This window comes from Phyllobates terribilis, unplaced genomic scaffold (assembly GCF_046119375.1).
Source record: "Phyllobates terribilis strain yellow unplaced genomic scaffold, ASM4611937v1 Scaffold_75__1_contigs__length_6962009, whole genome shotgun sequence".
NCBI classification, from domain to species: Eukaryota; Metazoa; Chordata; class Amphibia; order Anura; family Dendrobatidae; genus Phyllobates; species Phyllobates terribilis.
In genome coordinates, this window is record NW_027362835.1 from 813215 (window position 1) to 834816 (window position 21602).

At 43.9% G+C, this 21602-nt stretch overlaps 1 protein-coding gene across 2 annotated transcripts in view; it reads right to left on the bottom strand.

Moving 5' to 3' along the window:
• The window catches only part of SPON1 (spondin 1), a 1048567-nt gene that overhangs the window by 78815 nt on the left and 948150 nt on the right, over positions 1 to 21602 (bottom strand). For both annotated transcript variants that reach the window (XM_073662598.1, XM_073662597.1), the window contains exons 11-13: positions 18528 to 18710; positions 12144 to 12314; positions 478 to 645 (exon numbers count right to left, since the gene is read on the bottom strand). In XM_073662598.1, the coding sequence (XP_073518699.1) occupies positions 478 to 645; positions 12144 to 12314; positions 18528 to 18710 (522 nt within the window). The remainder of the gene's footprint in view (positions 1 to 477; positions 646 to 12143; positions 12315 to 18527; positions 18711 to 21602) is intronic.

The following is a 21602-nucleotide window of genomic DNA, read 5'->3' on the forward strand; positions in this document are numbered from 1 at the left end:
GTATGAGAAACTAAGAAATTTCAAAATGAATTCAACACATGAAAATAGACATGAAAACCAAAAATGTATAAAAACTGGATTCACCATACTGATGAAAAATATTTCTTGTTTTCAAAAAAATAGCTAAATATAAATAGATATCTGAATGAGACAGTCAATGGTGTACATAAAAGAAAGGAGTTCCTACCAAGATTGTTTTCAGTGTTCTTTCCTTCATAGCATTTTCATGATAATGAGCCAATTGTGACCTCCCTTGTTTCCTGTAAGGAGTCCTGAAGAAGTAACAAGGGAGATGGGTCAACTATGGCTGGCCCTGCTTTCTCCCATGACTCCATAGGAACTGCAATGTCTACCTGAATGGAATCTAACATGATAGGTTCTTCAGTCTTGATCACTTTGACAGTCAATGGAGACAATAGGTAGCAACTTGTTTCTGGATACATTTAGTGTGGTAATAAGGTACAATACATTACTTACGGCACTCCGGCATCATACACTTTTCAACATCAGAAGTCTCAGCCTTGCACATTGACCCATCTGCTGGTGTCATCTTAATCATCCTATGCCGCTTTTTCATGCCCATTCCACAGGTTGCGCTGCATTCCTCCCACTCACCCCACTCTGTTACTATGCAGCTGCTTGGCTCTATACAGTAAATGATATAAAGCAAATAATTGTTAACCTTTGTTTTTACATCTATGATATTTTAGAATGCAGAATACATTACTACCATCAAAACAATTTACCCATAGGAAAATTTCTTAGTTATGTAACATAAAAAAGACATGCAGTGGGTACGAAAAGTATTCAGACCCCTTTACATTTTTCACTCTTTGTTTCATTGCAGCCATTTGGTAAATTCTAAAAAGTTCATTTATTTCTCATTAAAGTACACTCTGCACATCATCTTGACTGAAAAAAAACAGAAATGTAGAAATTTTTGCAAATTTATTAAAAAAGAAAAACTGAAATATCACATAGTCATAAGTATTCAGACCCTTTGCTCAGTATTGAGTAGAAGCACCCTTTTGAGCTAGTCCGGCCATGAGTCTTCTTGGGAATGATGCAACAAGTTTTTCACACCTGGATTTGGGGATCCTGTTCCATTCATCCTTGCAGATCCTCTCCAGTTCCATCAGGTTGGATGGTGAACGTTGGTGGACAGCCATTTTCAGGTCTCTCCAGAGATGCTCAATTGGGTTTAGGTCAGGGCTCTGGCTGGGCCAGTCAAGAATGGCCACAGAGTTGTTCTGAAGACACTCCTTTGTTATTTTAGCTGTGTGGTTAGGGTCATTGCCTTGTTGGAAGGTGAACCTTCGGCCAAGTCTGAGGTCCAGAGCACTCTGGAAGAGGTTTTCATCCAGGATATCTCTGTACTTGGCCGCATTCATGTTTCCTTCAATTGCAACCAGTCATCCTGTCCCTGCAGCTGAAAAACACCCCCATAGCATGATGCTGCCACCACCATGTTTCACTGTTGGTATTGTATTGGGCAGGTGATGAGCAGTGCCACACATACTGCTTAGAATTATCACCAAAACGTTTTATCTTTTGTCTCATCAGACCAGAGAATCTTATTTCTCATAGTCTGGGAGTCCTTCATGTGTTTTTGAGCAAACTCTATGCGGGCTTTCATATGTCTTGCACTGAGGAGAGGCTTCAGTTGGGCCCCTATGCCATAAAGGCCCAACTGGTGGAGGGCTGAAGTGATAGTTGACTTTGTGGAACTTTCTCTCATCTCCCTACTGCATCTCTGGCTAAGCCACAGTGATCTTGGGGTTCTTCTTTACTTCTCTCACCAAATCTCTTCTCCCACGATTGCTCAGTTGGGCTGGATGGCCAGGTCTAGGAAGACTTCTGGTGGTTCCAAACTTCTTCCATGTAAGGATTATGGAGGCCACTGTGCTCCTAGGAACCTTGAGTAATGCAGAAATTCTTTTGTAACCTTGGCCAGATCTGAGCCTTGCCACAATTCTGTCTCTGAGCTCCTTGGGCAGTTCCTTTGAGCTCATGATTCTCATTTGGTCTGACATGCACTGTGAGCTGTGAGGTCTTATATAGACAGGTGTGTGCCTTTCCAAATCAAGTCCTATCAGTTTAAACACAGTTGAACTCCAATGAAGGAGTAGAACCATCTCAAGGAGGATCACAAGGAAATGGACAGCATGTGACTTAAATATAAGTGTCTGAGCAAAGTGTCTGAATACTATGACCATGTGATATTTCAGTTTTTCTTTTTTAATAAATTTGCAAAAATTTCTACGTTTCTGGTTTTTTTTCAGTCAAGGTGGGGTGCTGAATGTACTTTAATGAGAAAAAAATGAACTTTTTAGAATTTACCAAATGGCTGCAATGAAACAAAGAGTGAAAAATTTAAAAGGGTCGGAATACTTTTCGTACCCACTTGTAAGTCCATTAAGTTCAACCCTCCTTGACTAGTTATACATTATCCATAACTAGATCTTAAATACCCACAAAGTGGTCAGGCAATACACAGTTTGACTACTCTAACTGTAAAGAACCCTTTCCTATTTAGGTGCTGGAATTATATTCATCCACAAGTAATAAATGTCATCTGGTCCTTTTTAATGTCCCTGGAAGGAATAAGTCATGTGTCAGTTCTTTATATTGACCACACATGTATTTATATACAATATAAATGAGGCATCTTTTTTCCAAGCTAATCAAGTCAAACTTTTCTAACCTCTCATTATAGAAGAAACCTTCCATCCCTTGTAATAATCTAGTTTCCGCCTTTGAACTGACTCTAGCTTTTCAATAACTTTTTAAAAAACGGAGCCCGAAACTGGATCCCATATCCGAGATGTGGCCTTACAAGTAATTTATAGAGTTGTAATAATACGACTTTATCCATCTGGTGCATCAAGAGTCACTCTCATCTCATTGGTCCATAAATCCTTTGAAAAATCTGTCTTAGTGGTGGTTGGGTTCCAGCCTTCCTTACCTTGGTCATGTCTCTGAGCACTGAACACTTTGTGCTTCTGGGCTCTCCAGGGAAGTTGCAGTTCTAGAATATGACAGCAGTGGAGGATCATGGCTTCCTGGTCACTTTACAGTTGATTCTTCTCAAATCTTTTGCAGTTAATGTGTGTTTTTTTTTTTCTCAACACTTTTTTTGTGACCATGTTGACTATTTGCATCGCAACTTTTGATGGTTCTATGATCATGCTCCAATATCTTAGTAATTTCAAGAGTGCTGCATCCCTGTGTAATACTTGTAACAAATTTTGACTTTTCAGAGTCAGTTAAACATTATTTGGACTATTTTGCCTGAGGAAAACCAGCTGCCTAACAAATCTTCACACATTGATGAAGGTTGTTGTATCCTCAGGCCGCACCCTCACTCATTACACAAATACACATCATCTGATCTGCTTCATCCAGTAACCATTCAAAGTTTATACAGATTGTCATTGGAAAATCTGCATAAGGCCACAGCCGCACTATCAGTATTTGGTCAGTATTCGGTAGTGTTGAGCGATACCTTCCGATATCAGGAAATATCGTATCGGATTGGATCGGGCCGATACCCAAAAAGTATCGGATATCGCCGATTCCGATACCGGAAACCAATGCAAGTCAATGGGACACAAATATCGGAATGAAAATAAACCCTTTCTTTCCTTGTAGGTTAATTCTACATGAAGTAAAACAACTAAGAATAATGTAGAATGACATGAAAAGCCGGCAATTCATCAGCGGCATTCACCGGTTCCCGACAATTTACAACAGAAAGAATAGAGCTTCACACATAGATTAGGTAGATAGAAACATGTCAGTCACATATATATGAAGTACAGTGACAGTGTTGCTTACTGTACTTGTCATTTAGTGTAAAGGATTTATTTTAAAAAATATTAGTGTTTTCGTGCACCGTCTCTTTAAAAAAGCCGGCCGGCAATTTAGCATCTGTACCCGACAATTTATAACAGAAAGAATAGAGCATCACACATAGATTAGATAGATAGAAACATGTCAGTCACATATATATGAAGTACAGTGACAGTGTTGATTACTGTACTTGTCATTTAGTGTAAAGGATTTATTTAAAAAAATATTAGTGTTTTCGTGCACCGTCTCTTTAAGAAAGCCGGCCGGCAATTCAGCAGCGGTACCCGACAATTTAGAATAGAAAGAATAGAGAATCACACATAGATTAGATAGATAGAAACATGTCAGTCACATATATATGAAGTACAGTGATAGTGTTGATTACTGTACTTGTCATTTAGTGTTAAAATAAAGGATTTATTTAAAAAAAAATTGGCGTGGGGTTCCCCTTAATTTTAGGCTCTAGCGGAGGTTAAGCAGACAGCTGGGGCAAATGTTTGAAGCCTGGGAAGGGGGTAATACCCACGGAGCTTCCCAGGCAACTAATATCAGCCCCCAGCTGAATACCTAGCCTTTACTAGCTATTAAAATGGGGGAACCCCCCCAAAAAAATAACGTGGGGTCCCCCCTAATTTAATAGCTAGCAAAGGCTAGGCAGACAGCTGGGGGCTGATTTTAATAGCCCAGGAAGGGTGCCATGAATATTAGCCCCCTCCCAGGCTAGAAACACCAGGCGTCAGCCGCCCCAGAAATGGCGCATCCATAGGATGCGCCAATTCTGGCACTTAGCCTCGCTCTTCCCACTGCCCTGTAGCGGTGGCAGTGGGGTAATAGGGCTGGGGTTGATGTCAGCTTATAATGCCAGCTGACATCAAGCCCAGGTTAGTAATGGAGAGGCGTCTATAAGACACCCCCATTACTAACCCCATAGTCAAGTTAAAGAAAAACACAAACACCCAGAATAAAGTCCTTTAATTGAAATAAACACACAATTCTTTATTGTTCTAAATTAAACCATACTTACCATCACGCCCATTCCAGCTGAAGCCAACGATCTCCTGCAATAAAAGAAAAATAATAAAGCAACAACATCCTTACCTTTCGATGGTTCCCAGGACAGCTCTGCTACATCGAGATGACAGGCTGGACCGCAGCAGAACGCTGCCATCCAGCCTGTCATCCCGCAGACACTGAGAAGCGCAGGCATGCTTGCGCTCCTCAGTGTCTCTCTGTGACGTCATCCAGATGAGCCGAGTTCATGTCCAATGAACTCAGCTCACCTCATGCACGTCACTGACAGCGTGGGAAAATTCTCCTGCACTCACCGCTTCAGTGTGAGAATTCTCCCACGCTGTCAGTGACATACATGAGGTGAGGTCATGTCCAATGAACTCAGCTCACCTCATGCACGTCACTGACAGCGTGGGAAAATTCTCACGCTGAAGTGCTGAGTGCAGGAGAATTTTCCCACGCTCTCAGTGACGTGCATGAGGTGAGCTGAGTTCATTGGACATGACCTCGGCTCATCTTTATGCCGTCACAGAGAGACACTGAGGAGTGGAAGTATGCCTGCGCTTCTCAGTGTCTGCGGGATGACAGGCTGGATGGCAGCGTTCTGCTGCGGTCCATCCTGTCATCTCGATGTAGCAGAGCTGAAGCCATCGTGGGAACCATGGAAAGGTAAGGATGATGTTGCTTTATTATTTTACTTTTATTGCAGGAGATCGTTGGCTTCAGCTGGAATGGGCGTGACGGTAAGTATGGTTTAATTTAGAACAATAAAGAATTGTGTGTTTATTTAAATTAAAGGACTTTTTTCTGGGTGTTGTGTTTTTTAAATACTTTACTAGAAATTCATGGTGGTCATGTCTAATACTGGCGTGACCCCATGAATTTCGGGCTTAGGGCCAGCTGATAATGCCAAGCTGGCCTTAACCCCTTTATTACCCAGTGTGCCACCGCACCAGGGCCCTGGATGAGTTGGGTACAGCGCCAGAAGATGGCGCTTCTATGAACGCGCCATTTTCTGGGGCGGCTGCGGACTGCAATTTGCAGCGGGGGTGGCCCAGAAAGCTTGGGTCTCCCTGCGCTGCGGATTCCAGCCCCCAGCTGCCTAGTTGTACCTGGCTGGGCACAAAAATAGGGCGAAGCCCCACGTATTTTTTTTTTTAATTATTTCATGAAATTCATGGAATAATTAAGAAAAAAAGGGCTTCCCTATATTGTTGTGTCCAACCAGGTACAAATAGGCAGCTGGTGGTTGGGGTCAGCCCATTCCTGCCTGCTGTACCTGGCTGGACACAAATATAGTGCGAAGCCCCACGTCAATTTTTTTTTAATTATTTCATGAAATAATTTTTTTTAAAAAAGGGCTTCCCTATATTGTTGTGTCCGGCCAGGTACAAATAGGCAGCTGGTGGTTGGGGGCAGCCTGTTCCTGCCTGCTGTACCTGGCTGGACACAAATATAGGGCGAAGCCCCACATCAATTTTTTTTAAAATAAATCCTTTATTTTAACACTAAATGACATTTGAGGAGTTAATAAAGATGCAGTCCCTAAATTATTATTTATTTTTTAATTAATTTTTCCCAAAACTTTTGACGTGGGCTTCGCCATATTTTTGTATGCCTGCCAGGTACAGCATCCAGCTTCTATGAACGCGTCATTTTCCGGGGTGGCTGTGGACTGCAATTTTCAGCGGGGGGGGGGGCAGAAAGCTTGGGCCTCCCTGCGCTGCAGATTCCATCCCCCAGCTGCCTAGTTGTACCTGGCTGGACACAAAAATAGGGAGAAGCTTCACGTATTTTTTTTTTTTAATTATTTCATGAAATTCATGAAATAATTAAGAAAAAAAGGGCTTCCCTATATTGTTGTGTCCAACCAGGTACAAATAGGCAGCTGGTGGTTGGGGGCAGCCCGTTCCTGCCTGCTGTACCTGGCTGGACACAAATATAGTGCGAAGCCCCACGTCAATTTTTTTTAAATCATTTCAGGAAATTCATGAAATAATTAAAAAAAATTATGTGGGGCTTCGCCCTATATTTGTGTCCAGTCAGGTACAGCAGGCAGGAACGGGCTGCCCCCAACCACCAGCTGCTTATTTGTACCTAGCCGGACACAACAATATAGGGAAGCCCTTTTTTTCTTAATTATTCCATGAATTTCATGAATTTTAAAAAAAAATACGTGGAGCTTCGCCCTATTTTTGTGTCCAGCCAGGTACAACTAGGCAGCTGGGGGCTGGAATCTGCAGCGCAGGGAGGCCCAAGCTTTCTGGGCCCCACCCGCTGCAAATTGCAGTCCGCAGCCACCCCGGAAAATGGCGCGTTCATAGAAGCGCCATCTTCTGGCGCTGTACCCAACTCATCCAGGGCCCTGGTGCGGTGGCTCACTGGGTAATAAAGGGGTTAGGGCCAGCTTGGCATTATCAGCTGGCCCTAAGCCCGAAATTCATGGGGTCACGCCAATATTAGACATGACCACCATGAATTTCTAGTAAAGTATTTAAAAAAAACACAAACACCCAGAAAAAAGTCCTTTAATTGAAATAAACACACAATTCTTTATTGTTCTAAATTAAACCATACTTACAGTCACGCCCATTCCAGCTGAAGCCAACGATCTCCTGCAATAAAAGTAAAATAATAAAGCAACATCATCCTTACCTTTCCATGGCTCCCACGACAGCTTCAGCTCTGCTACATCGAGATGACAGGCTGGACCGCAGCAGAACGCTGCCATCCAGCCTATCATTCCGCGGACACTGAGAAGCGCAGGCATACTTGCGCTCCTCAGTGTCTGGCTGTGACGGCATCCAGATGAGCCGAGTTCATGTCCAATGAACTCAGCTCACCTCAAGCACGTCACTGACAGCGTGGGAAAATTCTCACGCTGAAGTGCTGAGTGCAGGAGAATTTTCCCACGCTGTCAGTGACGTGCATGAGGTGAGCTGAGTTCATTGGACATGACCTCGGCTCATCTGGATGCCGTCACAGCCAGACACTGAGGAGCGCAAGCATGCCTGCGCTTCTCAGTGTCTGCGGGATGACAGGCTGAATGGCAGCGTTCTGCTGCGGTCCAGCCTGTCATCTCGATGTAGCAGAGCTGAAGCTGTCGTGGGAGCCATGGAAAGGTAAGGATGAGGTTGCTTTATTATTTTTCTTTTATTGCAGGAGATCGCTGGCTTCGGCTGGAATGGGCGTGACTGTAAGTATGGTTTAATTTAGAACAATAAAGAATTGTGTCTTTATTTCAATTAAAGGACTTTTTTCTGGGTGTTTGTGTTTTTTTTAAATACTTTACTAGAAATTCATGGCGGTCATGTCTAATATTGGCGTGACCCCATGAATTTTGGGCTTAGGGCCAGCTGATAATGCCAAGCTGGCCTTAACCCCTTTATTACCCAGTGAGCCACCGCACCAGGGCCCTGGATGAGTTGGGTACAGCGCCAGAAGATGGCGCTTCTATGAACGCGCCATTTTCCGGGGCGGCTGCGGACTGCAATTTGCAGCGGGTGGGGCCCAGAAAGCTTGGGCCTCCCTGCGCTGCGGATTCCAGCCCCCAGCTGCCTTGTTGTACCTGGCTGGACACAAAAATAGGGCGAAGCCCCACGTATTTTTTTTTTTAATTATTTCATGAAATTCATGGAATAATTAAGAAAAAAAGGGCTTCCCTATATTGTTGTGTCCGGCTAGGTACAAATAGGCAGCTGGTGGTTGGGGGCAGCCCGTTCCTGCCTGCTGTACCTGACTGGACACAAATATAGGGCGAAGCCCCACATAATTTTTTTTTAATTATTTCATGAATTTCCTGAAATAATTAAAAAAAAATTGACGTGGGGCTTTGCACTATATTTGTGTCCAGCCAGGTACAGCAGGCAGGAACGGGCTGCCCCCAACCACCAGCTGCCTATTTGTACCTGGCTGGACACAACAATATAGGGAAGCCCTTTTTTTCTTAATTATTCCATGAATTTCATGAAATAATTAAAAAAAACAAAAACGTGGAGCTTCTCCCTATTTTTGTGTCCAGCCAGGTACAACTAGGCAGCTGGGGGATGGAATCTGCAGCGCAGGGAGGCCCAAGCTTTCTGCCCCCCCCCCCGCTGAAAATTGCAGTCCGCAGCCACCCCGGAAAATGGTGCGTTCATAGAAGCTGGATGCTGTACCTGGCTGGCATACAAAAATATGGCGAAGCCCACGTCAAAAGTTTTGGGAAAAATTAATTAAAAAATAAATAATAATTTAGGGACTGCATCTTTATTAACTCCTCAAATGTCATTTAGTGTTAAAATAAAGGATTTATTTAAAAAAAAAATGGCGTGGGATCCCGCATAATTTTAGTCTCTAGCGGAGGTTAAGCAGACGGCTGGGGCAGATGTTTGAAGCCTGGGAAGGGGGTAAAACCCACGGAGCTTCCCAGGCTACTAATATCAGCCCCCAGCTGAATACCTAGCCTTTACTAGCTATTAAAATGGGGGACCCCCCCCAAAAAAATGACGTGGGGTCCCCCCTATTTTAATAGCTAGCAAAGGCTAGGCAGACAGCTGGGGGCTGATATTAATAGCCCAGGAAGGGTGCCATGAATAATGGCCCCCTCCCAGGCTAGAAACACCAGTCATCAGCCGCCCCAGAAATGGCGCATCCATAGGATGCACCAATTCTGGCACTTAGCCTCGCTCTTCCACGCTGCCCTGGTGGGGTTCATGTCAGCGCCAGCTGCCATGAAGCCCAGGTTAGTAATGATGGGCGTCTATAAGACACCCCCATTACTAACCTACAAAGTGTTAAAAAGAAAAAACACACTACACCCAGAAAAAAATAATTTATTTGAAATAAAACACACCATTTTATTTAATTCTTAGTTTACTAAAAATAATAGTTACCTGTCCACGTTCCTGCGCTGATCTCCCATGCACAGCTGTCACATCTGGAGAAGGTGACAGCTGTGCATGGCTGCTGTAAGCTCACGCTGCCGGGAACACGTCCGCTCCCGGCAGCGGGAGCCACTGACTGAGGTCACCGGAGTGCATTCAGGCAGCGCAGCTCCGGAGACCTCCTTTACGGCACTGCTGTACCGTGGGAATTTCTCACGATACAGCAGGGCCGTAAAGGAGCAAACCGGAGCAGCGCTGCCTGAACTCCGGTGAACCCTTACGGCCCCATCATTCTAGCGGCGGCAGCGGTTCAGAGCGGTCACATTCTATGTGGCTGCTCTGAACTGGAGATCTTCGTGGGACACTCGTCGACTACTCCGGAGGGGTAAGGATAAGGTTGTGGTTTATTATTTTATATTTTATTACAGGAGATCGATGGCTTCGGGGAATTAGGTGTCTAGGTGAGTATAGGTGTAATTTTTTATTTTTTACTTTATTTTAGGTGGCGATCGGCGGGGACAGGTAATGTATGAACTAATTTATTGTAGGTAACCACTGGCCACCAATGACATGTATTTAACATTTATTGGGGACACAGTAGGGCAATTTAAATAGCAGGATCAGGCTGATGGGAACTACTGCTCCCATCGAGCTGATCCTGCTGGCACGAGTGGACGGGGGACAGACATAGGCCGATGGGAGTAGTAGTGTCACATCGGCCTATGTCTGCCTGCACGCACAGACACCGCGCACACCCGCACAAACATCGCACAGACACCCCGCACACACACCCCGCACACACACCCCGCACACACACCCCGCACACACACCCCGCACACACACCCGCACACACACCCCGCACACACACCCCGCACACACACCCGCACACACACTAATCATGACGGGTCTGGGAGGTGAGGCTGACCTGTGCGGCCGTGGGAAAGTTCATGTGAGTTCATGCAGTCAAGCATGAACTCACATGAACCCTCTGAGGGCACCGCGGCGACTTCAAATGAACAGCTGATCGGCATCACCTGATACCTCAGCTGTTCATTTGAAATAACCGGCGGGAAAGCGCAGCACAGAACGGGAAAGCCGGCGGTGAAGTCTTTTCACTGCCGGCTTCCCCGCCCGGGTCCTTCGCTCCTTGGTGCTGCACTCCCTGCCCGGTCCTAACTTACGATTGGGATTGGAGGTGGCGAGGGGAGCGGAGGATCGGGGTGGGAGGCTGCGGGGAAGCAGTATGGGGCTGTGTGATTGTTTAAAAGCCGGCGGCTTTTTACCGCGCGCCGGCTTTTAAACAATCAGGAGAATTCTCCCCCGCTGGGATGGCATTCTGATGACAGGCTGGATCGCGCTGCCATCCAACTTGTCATCCTTCACAGACACTGCAGAGCGCAGGCATTATGGGAACTTCCGATTCCGGTATTCGATATTGTAAAAGTATCGGAATTAATTTTCGGAATTCCGATACCGCGAATATCGGCCGATACCCGATATTACAGTATCGGAATGCTCAACACTAGTATTCGGTCAATATATTTTCTCAGGTGTGGGAGCCAAAACCAGGTGAGGAACAATCTGAGAAAAGGTATAATAGAAACAAGTCACCAATTCTGCATTTATCACCCGCTCCTGGTTTTGGCTCCCACTCCTGAGAAAAAATACTGACCAAATACTGATAGTGGGGCCGTGGCCTAAAAATGATGACATGGTCAAAATACTCACTTGACTAATAATCACACTTAGTATACATTTATCAACAATAAGTCTCATCTGCCACGTGTTTGCCCATGCAGACATCTTATCCAGATTGTTGTTTAATGTTATACAGTTTAGCTCAGTTTTTATTACCTACATAGTTTTGTGTCATCAGCAAAGGCTGATACTTTACTTTGAATTCCATCCAAAAGGTAATTAGTAGAAATGAGTGGATCAGGCATAATTTGAATATGCCTGTTCATATAGATTTTCCCAGGAAATTTGATCTGTAATGAAATTATTCTCCGCAAATTTAATGTAACTTATTCTGGGGTCTCTGGCGGCGGTGATAATCAGATGCTTCGAGGACCAGTTGGGTGATGTGGAAGACAAAGGGGGCCCGAGAGGTGAGTGGTGAGATGTTTTTTTTCTTATTTTTTTTTCTTTTGATGGCCTTTTTGGTTCATAAAATGGTAATTACAATTTTTGTAAAATTCAAGTACAATTCAATTCTATTCGAATATATTCGCTTATCTCTGTGTGTTAACAGGCTTTTTGACTGTTTCAAATACCAATCAGAAGAATTATGAAAGCAGCTCTGGATTGTAATGCAAGTGTAAATTAGGAACAGTACAGAGATGTATTTAAAAAGATATTTCTATTACCAAAAAAAAACAAACTTTAGAACGGCAAATACATAAAAGTTTGACTTACCACATTCCTCATTGACTATACATTTCTCTATCTCTTCTGTTGGGACTTTACACATAGATCCATCTTCTGGAAATTGCTTTACATATCGTTCCCTTGATCTCATTCCCATTCCACAAGTGACACTACAAGGGGACCACATGATCCACTCTGACATCATACATGTGGACGCATCTGAGAAAAAGAAAAAGAAAACTAAAGATCATGGTAAACCTAGAATCTTCTGTAGTAGACAGCGGACAGCTCCTGTCAGGTGGTGTATGGATCGCAAACCAACAATACCAATCATCAAAACTTGAAGATGTTAGATTCCAATGTAAAACCTTTAACTGTGCCCCAAGTTATCAGGTATAATTTATAGTTCTATTCTCCTCATATGGAGTAAAGTCATTTTTGTGGAGTCACCACAGGATATGCTGTCTGATTGAGACCAAAACCTCTGCAAACGTTATCTGGGTGTTCTGTGCATGTCTTTATATCTAAAGAATATCTAGCTAAAAGGCCTTAAAGAGTTGAGCAATATTAGAAAACTTCTTTCTTACAAAAACAGTTTGTTCATGTGTTGTGTCAGGAATAGTGTTGAGCGATACCTTCAGATATCAGGAAATATCGTATCGGATTGGATCGGACCGATACCCAAAAAGTATCGGATATCGCCGATTCCGATACCGGAAACCAATGCAAGTCAATGGCACACAAATATTGGAATGAAAATAAACCCTTTCTTTCCTTGTAGGTTAATTCTACATGAAGTAAAACAACTAAGAATAATGTAGAATGTATTACGCGAAAAGCCGGCAATTCATCAGCGGCATACACCGGTACCCGACAATTTACAACAGAAAGAATAGAGCTTCACACATAGATTAGATAGATAGAAACATGTGAGTAACATATATATGAAGTACAGTGACAGTGTTGCTTACTGTACTTGTCATTTAGTGTAAAGGATTTATTTAAAAAAATAATTGTGTTTTCATGCACTGTCTCTTTAAAAAAGCCGGCCGGCAATTCAGCAGCGGTACCCGACAATTTATAACAGACAGAATAGAGCTTCACACATAGATTAGATAGATAGAAACATGTCAGTCACATATATATGAAGTACAGTGACAGTGTTGCTTACTGTACTTGTCATTTAGTGTAAAGGATTTATTTAAAAATATAATAGTGTTTTCATGCACCGTCTCTTTAAAAAAGCCGGCCGGCAATTCAGCAGCGGTACCCGACAATTTAGAATAGAAGGAATAGAGAATCATACATAGATTAGATAGATAGAAACATGTCAGTCAAATACAGTCATATGAAAAAGTTTGGGCACCCCTATTAATCTTAAGCTTAATGTTTTATAAAAATTGGTGTTTTTGCAACAGCTATTTCAGTTTGATATATGTAATAACTGTTGGACACAGTAATGTTTCTGCCTTGAAATGAGGTTTATTGTACTAACAGAAAATGTGCAATCTGCATTCAAACAAAATTTGACAGGTGCATAAGTATGGGCACCCTTATCATTTTCTTGTTTTAAATACTCCTACCTACTTTTTACTGACTTACTAAAGCACTTTTTTTGGTTTTGTAACCTCATTGAGATTTGAACTTCATAGCCAGGTGTATGCAATCATGAGAAAAGCTACTTAAAGTGGCCACTTGCAAGTTGTTCTCCTGTTTGAATCTCCTCTGAAGAGTGGCATCAGGGGCTCCTCAAAACAACTGTCAAATGATCTGAAAACAAAAATTATTCAACATAGTTGTTCAGGGGAAGGATACATAAAGCTGTCTCAGAGATTTAACCTGTCAGTTTCCACTGTGAGGAACATAGTAAGGATATGGAAGAACACAGGGACTGTTCTTGTTAAGGCCAGAAGTGGCAGGCCAAGAAAAACATCAGAAAGGCAGAGAAGAAGAATGGTGAGATCAATCAAGGACAATCCTCAGACCACCTCCAGAGAGCTGCAGCATCAACTTGCTGCAGATGGTGTCACTGTGCATCGGTCAACTATACAACGCACTTTGCACAAGGAGAAGCTGTATGGGAGAGTGATGCGAAAGAAGCCGTTTCTGCAAGCACGCCACAAACCGAGTCGGCTGAGGTATGCAAAAGCACATTTGGAGAAGCCAATTTCTTTTTGGAAGAAGGTCCTGTGGACTGATGAAACCAAGATTGAGTTGTTTGGTCACACAAAAAGGCATTATGCATGGTGGCAAAAAAACAGAGCATTCCAAGAAAAACACTTGCTACCCACAGTAAAATTTGGTGGAGGTTCCATCATGCTTTGGGGTTGTGTGGCCAATGCCAGCACTGGGAATCTTGATAAAGTTGAGGGACGCATGGATTCCACCCAGTTTCAGCAGATTCTTGACAACAATGTTCAAGAATCAGTGATAAAGTTGAAGTTACGCATGGGATGGATCTTTCAGCAAGACAATGATCCAAAACACTGCTCCAAATCTACTCAGGCATTCATGCAGAGGAACAATTACAATGTTCTGGAATGGCCATCCCAGTCCCCAGACCTGAATATCATTGAACATCTGTGGGATCATTTGAAGAGGGCTGTCCATGCTCGGCGACCATCAAACTTAACTGAACTGGAATTGTTTTGTAAAGAGGAATGGTCAAAAATACCTTCATCCAGGATCCAGGAACTCATTAAAAGCTACAGGAAGCGACTAGAGGCTGTTATTTTTGCAAAAGGAGGATCTACTAAATATTAATGTCACTTTTCTGGTGAGGTGCCCATACTTATGCACCTGTCAAATTTAGTTTGAATGCAGATTGCACATTTTCTGTTAGTACAATAAACCTAATTTCAAGGCAGAAACATTACTGTGTCCAACAGTTATTACATATATCAAACTGAAATAGCTGTTGCAAAAACACCAATTTTTATAAAACATTAAGCTTAAGATTAATAGGGGTGCCCAAACTTTTTCATATGACTGTATATAAGAAGTACAGTGATAGTGTTGATTACTGTACTTGTCATTTAGTGTTAAAATAAAGGATTTATTTAAAAAAAAATTGGCATGGGGTTCCCCTTAATTTTAGTCTCTAGCGGAGGTTAAGCAGATGGCTGGGGCAGATGTTTGAAGCCTGGGAAGGGGGTAATACCCACGGAGCTTCCCAGGCTACTAATATGAGCCCCCAGCTGAATACCTAGCCTTTACTAGCTATTAAAATGGGGGACCCCTTCAAAAAAATGACGTGGGGTCCCCCCTAATTTAATAGCTAGCAAAGGCTAGGCAGACAGCTGGGGGCTGATATTAATAGCCCAGGAAGGGTGCCATGAATATTGGCCCCCTCCCAGGCTAGAAACACCAGCCGTCAGCCGCCCCAGAAATGGAGCATCCATAGGATGCGCCAATTCTGGCACTTAGCCTCGTTCTTCCCACTGCCCTGTAGCGGTGGCAGTGGGGTAATAGGGTTGGGGTTGATGTCAGCTTATAATGCCAGCTTACATCAAGCCCAGGTTAGTAATGGAGAGGCGTCTATAAGACACCCCCATTACCAACCCCATAGTCAAAGTTAAAAAAAAAAACACAAACACCCAGAATAAAGTCCTTTAATTGAAATAAACACACAATTCTTTATTGTTCTAAATTAAACCATACTTACCATCACGCCCATTCCAGCTGAAGCCAACGATCTCCTGCAATAAAAGAAAAATAATAAAGCAACCTCATCCTTACCTTCCCATGGTTCCCAGGACAGCTTCAGCTCTGCTACATCGAGATGACAGGCTGGACCGCAGCAGAACGCTGCCATCCAGCCTGTCATCCCACAGACACTGAGAAGCGCAGGCTTGCTTGCGCTCCGCAGTGTCTCTCTGTGACAGCATAAAGATGAGCCGAGGTTATGTCCAATGAACTCAGCTCACCTCATGCACGTCACTGACAGTGTGGGAGAATTCTCCTGCACTCAGCGCTTCAGCATGAGAATTTTCCCACGCTGTCAGTGACGTGCATGAGGTGAGCTGAGTTCATTGGACATGACCTCACCTCATTCACGTCACTGTGCGGCCGTGGGAAAGTTCATGTGAGTTCATGCAATGCAGTCAAGCATGAACTCACATGAACCCTCTGAGGGCACCGCGGCTACTTCAAATGAACAGCTGATCGGCATCACCTGATACCTCAGCTATTCATTTGAAATAACCGGCGGGAAAGCGCAGCACAGAACGGGAAAGCCGGCGGTGAAGTCTTTTCACTGCCGGCTTCCCCGCCCGGGTCCTTCGCTCCCCGCTCCTTGGTGCTGCGCTCCCCGCCCAGTCCTAACTTACGATCGGGATGGGAGGTGGCGAGGGGAGCGGAGGATCAGGGTGGGAGGCTGCGGGGAAGCAGTATGGGGCTGTGTGATTGTTTGAAAGCCAGCGGCTTTTTACCGCCCGCCGGCTTTTAAACGATCAGGAGAATTCTCCCACGCTGGGATGGCATTCTGATGACAGGCTGGATCTCAGCTGAGCGCTGCCATCCAGCTTGTCATACTTCAGAGACACTGCAGAGCGCAGGCATTATGGGAACTTCCGATTCCGGTATTCGATATTTGTTAAAGTATCGGAATTAAGTATCGGAATTCCGATACCGCGAATATCGGCTGATACCCGATATTTCAGTATCGGAATGCTTAACACTAGTCAGGAATTGCAGCTCAGCTCCATTGTTGTGAATTTGTGTGAGTTGCAATACCAAGGACAATCTGTGGACACGAGTGTTTTGGAAGGAGTCAGTCCTATTTTACTTATCCTGTACACATCCTGACTCAAAAACATAAACAATGCTGAAGACTACCAGACCAAACAATATGAAAAGTCCTTCTACATAGCCTCACTGAAGTCCCTCATACACTTTATATAGCTTTTATTTGAGCAATGATTTGTCAGATGCTTTGGCAGCCAACTATCTCGCCCACCTCTCCGATACAGAGCAGCAATCGCTCTAAGCACTGCTGTGTTCTCTGTCAGAAAGGCTCTACCAAACATCTCTGGCAGCGGCTTGTCTTCAAGAGAACAAAAGGATCGCTAGTCCAAAATCGGACATGTCAGATCCTTATCTTCCTCAACATCATCCACTGGAAAAGAGTCTGGGACCTCTATAAAGCATTATTGTGGCCTTAAATATAACATTGAAATGGTTGAAGATGCCCCACAAAACAAACAGTCCATTGTCTCAAGGGTCATCAATATGTAGTGAGCTGGCAGACTCTGACTGTTCTGTGATAATTGAAATAGAGCCTGTTACAGAAATGATTACGCAGGATGGTGTTGCCACCTTGTGGCCAGAGGTTGCACCTGCGCAGGGTGTGATGACAGAGAAAAAGACTGAGCCTCCTGTGTCCCGCCCTAGAGAGTCACGTGACCAAAGTGGGAAGCAGGAAAAAGCGCGCGAAGAGTCTGTTGTTGTCTGTGAAAAGAGCCAGGACGGTGTGCAGGTCCTCGTGTGTGGTGCAGAGGAGACTATCAACGTGATTTCTTTTATCTGACACCTCATCCTCAGAGCCTTCCCCAGCTTCTGCACTGCTGAAGAATTCAGCTGTTACACTCCCTGCTACTGGAGTGTGGACTACATAAGGGAATCCACAAAAGCTGCTATCCGGATCAGAGAGACTGTAAGCGGGACCTCTGGTGAGAGGCCGAAGTATTCCTTTCTTTCAGTGAAATTTGTTGTTCCTGTCTTCTTCGGCTGGGACCCCTTCCTGCAAAGACAGACAGGCCTGCGACGGGGGACACATCCTTCTGGAGTAAAGGACTGGTAACGTGTGAGTAGGGACAGTGAGGGTTAGCTTATAAGAACACGTTATTGCTGTGCATATTTACGGTTGTCATTTATTGTGTTCTGCTGTGTTAAAAATGTATACAAGTAAAGATACGGTTATCAAGATAGAGTCTGTGTGTGGGGATCTTGCTGGGCCTGATCATAGATACCAACGCGCGGCCTTGCCCGCGGTCACTTCAAATACATTAAATAAAATTGTCCTGGCCAACCCCTTTAAGTTTATTTGGCAAACGTTTGCACTTGTAAAAGATGGACTATACTCACATTCCTCAGGTCTAGTGCTGTCAGTTTGCCACCACCCTGGTCTCATAGAGTCAGCAGTTCACAGGCTAAACTGCTGACATAACAACTACAGCACACATGACTGCTGAAGCTCAGAGGCTCTGCAGATACAGATGACATGATATACTAAGCCCGTGACTAGCTTCAACTGAAACATCACCACTCCAGCCTGTCAACAAATATTGTGGCTGGAAAGGTAGAACTGGACCTGGGGAGGGTGTGCATTGATGAATATGTTATTTTCTTCAGCTACCATCCTCTGACCCAAAAGATGTTTTTTAACAGGACTATTCCCTTTAACCTTTTGTGTTTATTTGACTTCCAAATTACCATCATCGATGCATCCTGGACCCATACAGGGTTCAAAGTCCTGGGTGTCTGGACATGACACACTGAGATCCAGCTGTGCTTTTAGCATACGTTGTCTCATTCTTTTGCCCTTCTCACAGGTAGCAGAGCTACAAGCAGACCAGGGAGACCAATTGGAATAGATACAAGTCTCAGGGGTGTCATCTAAAAAACAATAATAGAACAATTATTCAGATGACTTTAACTTTTGTATATAATAGAAAAACTTCACTTTTTTGGCATAAAGTTTGGGAATGCTTGATCATTTGGATTGAGGAGACAGTAACCTACTAGTAAGCTACATCAGAATGCATATGATCAAGGTTATGCCCCAGTAGAAAGATAGCAATGCTTTTAATGAGACATAGATTTTTAAAACTATTCAAACAATTTTTGTAGCATACAATGAAAGTGATTGGACAATAAACAACACTTAGCATCTATTCCCAAGAAAGGGGAAAAATGTATGGAGTTCACTTTTCTGGAGCATTCACTATTAGAGATGAGCGAACATTTCAATTTTCGGTTCGGTTTATGATCGCCAAATTTGCAATATTTGCCGATTAAGTTGTCGAACATTCATTAAACATATCTGAACCCCATTGCATTCAATGGGAGGCAAAACCAAACGAAAGCACAACACTTTCAAATGGGCCCAAAAGCTAACAAAGCATCAAATTAGGGGCACACACCAGGAAAGTGGCATCAATTGACCCACAGTACAAATTTTATAATAGTACAGCAGCAATCAGCCATGGGCCATGCATGAGGTATCAGGGACTGGGCCAGCATTTACAGCTTTGAATTTAACTTCAAATTAAGATGAGGTGGGTGAGGGATCGGTGTAGGTCTGCTGTGTCTGGAGCCCTGATACCACATGCAGCAGCTCAACTTGCTTTTATGCTCATCCACACTCAGATGGCAAAAAAATAAGTTTCATAGATTAGTATTGGTACAAAAAATTAAGGATAAAAACACGGGTAGGGACTGGCTGCATCTCAATGGGAAGGGTGCAGCTATGCTGGGGTAAAAAATGGTCAGACGGATGGAGGAGCTTTTAAACTAGGATCTGGGGGAGGGAGGGTATTTATGCTAATAAGGGGATAGAAAGAGTAGACAGAGAGAGAGTTGGACAGCAGGGGTTATAGAAAGTAGGGAGCTGAGTAGGAGTAACAAATGTGCTAATAGTATTAAAAGTCAGCTGGCAAATGCAAGAAGTCTCGCAAACAAAATGGCTGAACTGGAGACTCTTATGTCATTCACGGAATATGATGTGGTTGGTTTACGGAAACCTGGCTGGATGAAAGCCATGACTGGGTGACAAATATGGAGGGATACACTACATTTAGAAAGGACAAGAAAGACAAAAAAGGTGGAGGGGTGTGCATTTTTTTTTGTAAGATCCAACTTAAAACCTGTGCTCAATGACAACATTGGGGAAAGCTGCGACAATGTAGAATCAGTCTGGGTTAATGTACATAGGGATGGCCATAATGGAAAGCTTTTAATTGGAGTTTGTTACAAGCCTCCTTATATAGCTGAGCAGGTAGAAGATGAAATGCTGGAACAAATTAAAAAGGCAGCAAATAATAATAGGATCTTTATTATGGGGGATTATAATTATACAGATATTTAATGGGACATAGAATCATCCAGTTGTGCTAAAAGCTGCAAGTTCTTATCCACAGTTCAGGACTAGAAATGAGCGAATGTTTCAATATTCGATTCAGATTATGATCGCTAAATTTGCAATATTCGCCAATTTATTCATCAAATGATCGTCGAACGTTACCGCAAGCCATAGGATTCGATGGGGGACAAAAAAAAAGCATACACAACACCTTCAAATGGGCCCAAAAGCTGCCTAAACACATGAAATTAGGGGTAGACACCTAGAAAGTGCCATCAATTGACCCAGAGTACAAATACTATAATTATTACTATTACAGCTATATTTATTCCTTGTTGCTTTACATGTGAAAAGGTATCACTGTCGGTGACTCATCGACTGGTACAAGAGGAGAGAGAACCCTGCCGCGAAGGCGCACAAACAATCTATAAAGGATAGGTGAGGATACAGTAGGTCAGGGTACAGCTAGTCGTGCAGCGGTATGCTGGAGCGAGGCTTACCGCAGATTGTATGCCTTTTAAATGTTTCCACCGTAGGCGACAGTTGGATGTGTGTGGGTACAGCATTATCACAGTAGGGGAGATGCACAGGACAAATCTGTCGAGAGCCTAAATCACATTAAGCTTCCAGGAGCTCACAACTGAGCAGATTAACCCCTGCACCGATTAATGTGAAGGCGAAAGGCTTATTTTTAATGACTGCAGAAGTGGGAGGAATCAGACGCTGTGGTCTTCTGTCTCCTCTCTTTCATGGTAAACCCGTGACACCTTGCAAGCTTCAACACAATGTTCACAAGGTAGACAGCAGCGGTGGTCGGTCTCCTAGACAATGAGCTAACTCCTTTATGATGATAGAGGACAACATCTGCAAGTAGTTTGCATGTTCTCCCCATGTTTGCGGGGTTTTCCTCCAGGTTCTCCGGTTACCTCCTCAGTAAAAAAAAACAGCCATACCGAAGTGTTCAAGGTTCAAAAAATTAGGGCCTGACACCACCATTTCTGTGGCCAACAGATTGGAGATGGTAGAGTTCAACCTCTTAGCTTTGTCATGTGTAGGATGAAACAATCTTTTACGTAACCACAAATGCGGGACCAAGGGTTGGCTGCAGTGCTGAGAGAGGGTGGAGTACGGTGTAACGGACAAACTGCTGATCCGTGAGTGAAGTGTAGGGGCAGGGCCGGCGTCATGACCCGGCGTACCCGGGCAAATGCCGGGGCCCTGAGCAGGCGGGGGGCACACTAACCGTCGGTGTGTCTGACATCCTGCATGGGGCATTATAAGGGAGGGGGGTGACATCCTGCATGGGGCATTATATGGGGGTGTGTGACATCCTGCATGGGGCATTATAAGGAAGGGGGTGTGTGTGACATCCTGCATGGGGCATTATAAGGGAGGGGGGGTGACATCCTGCATGGGGCATTATATGG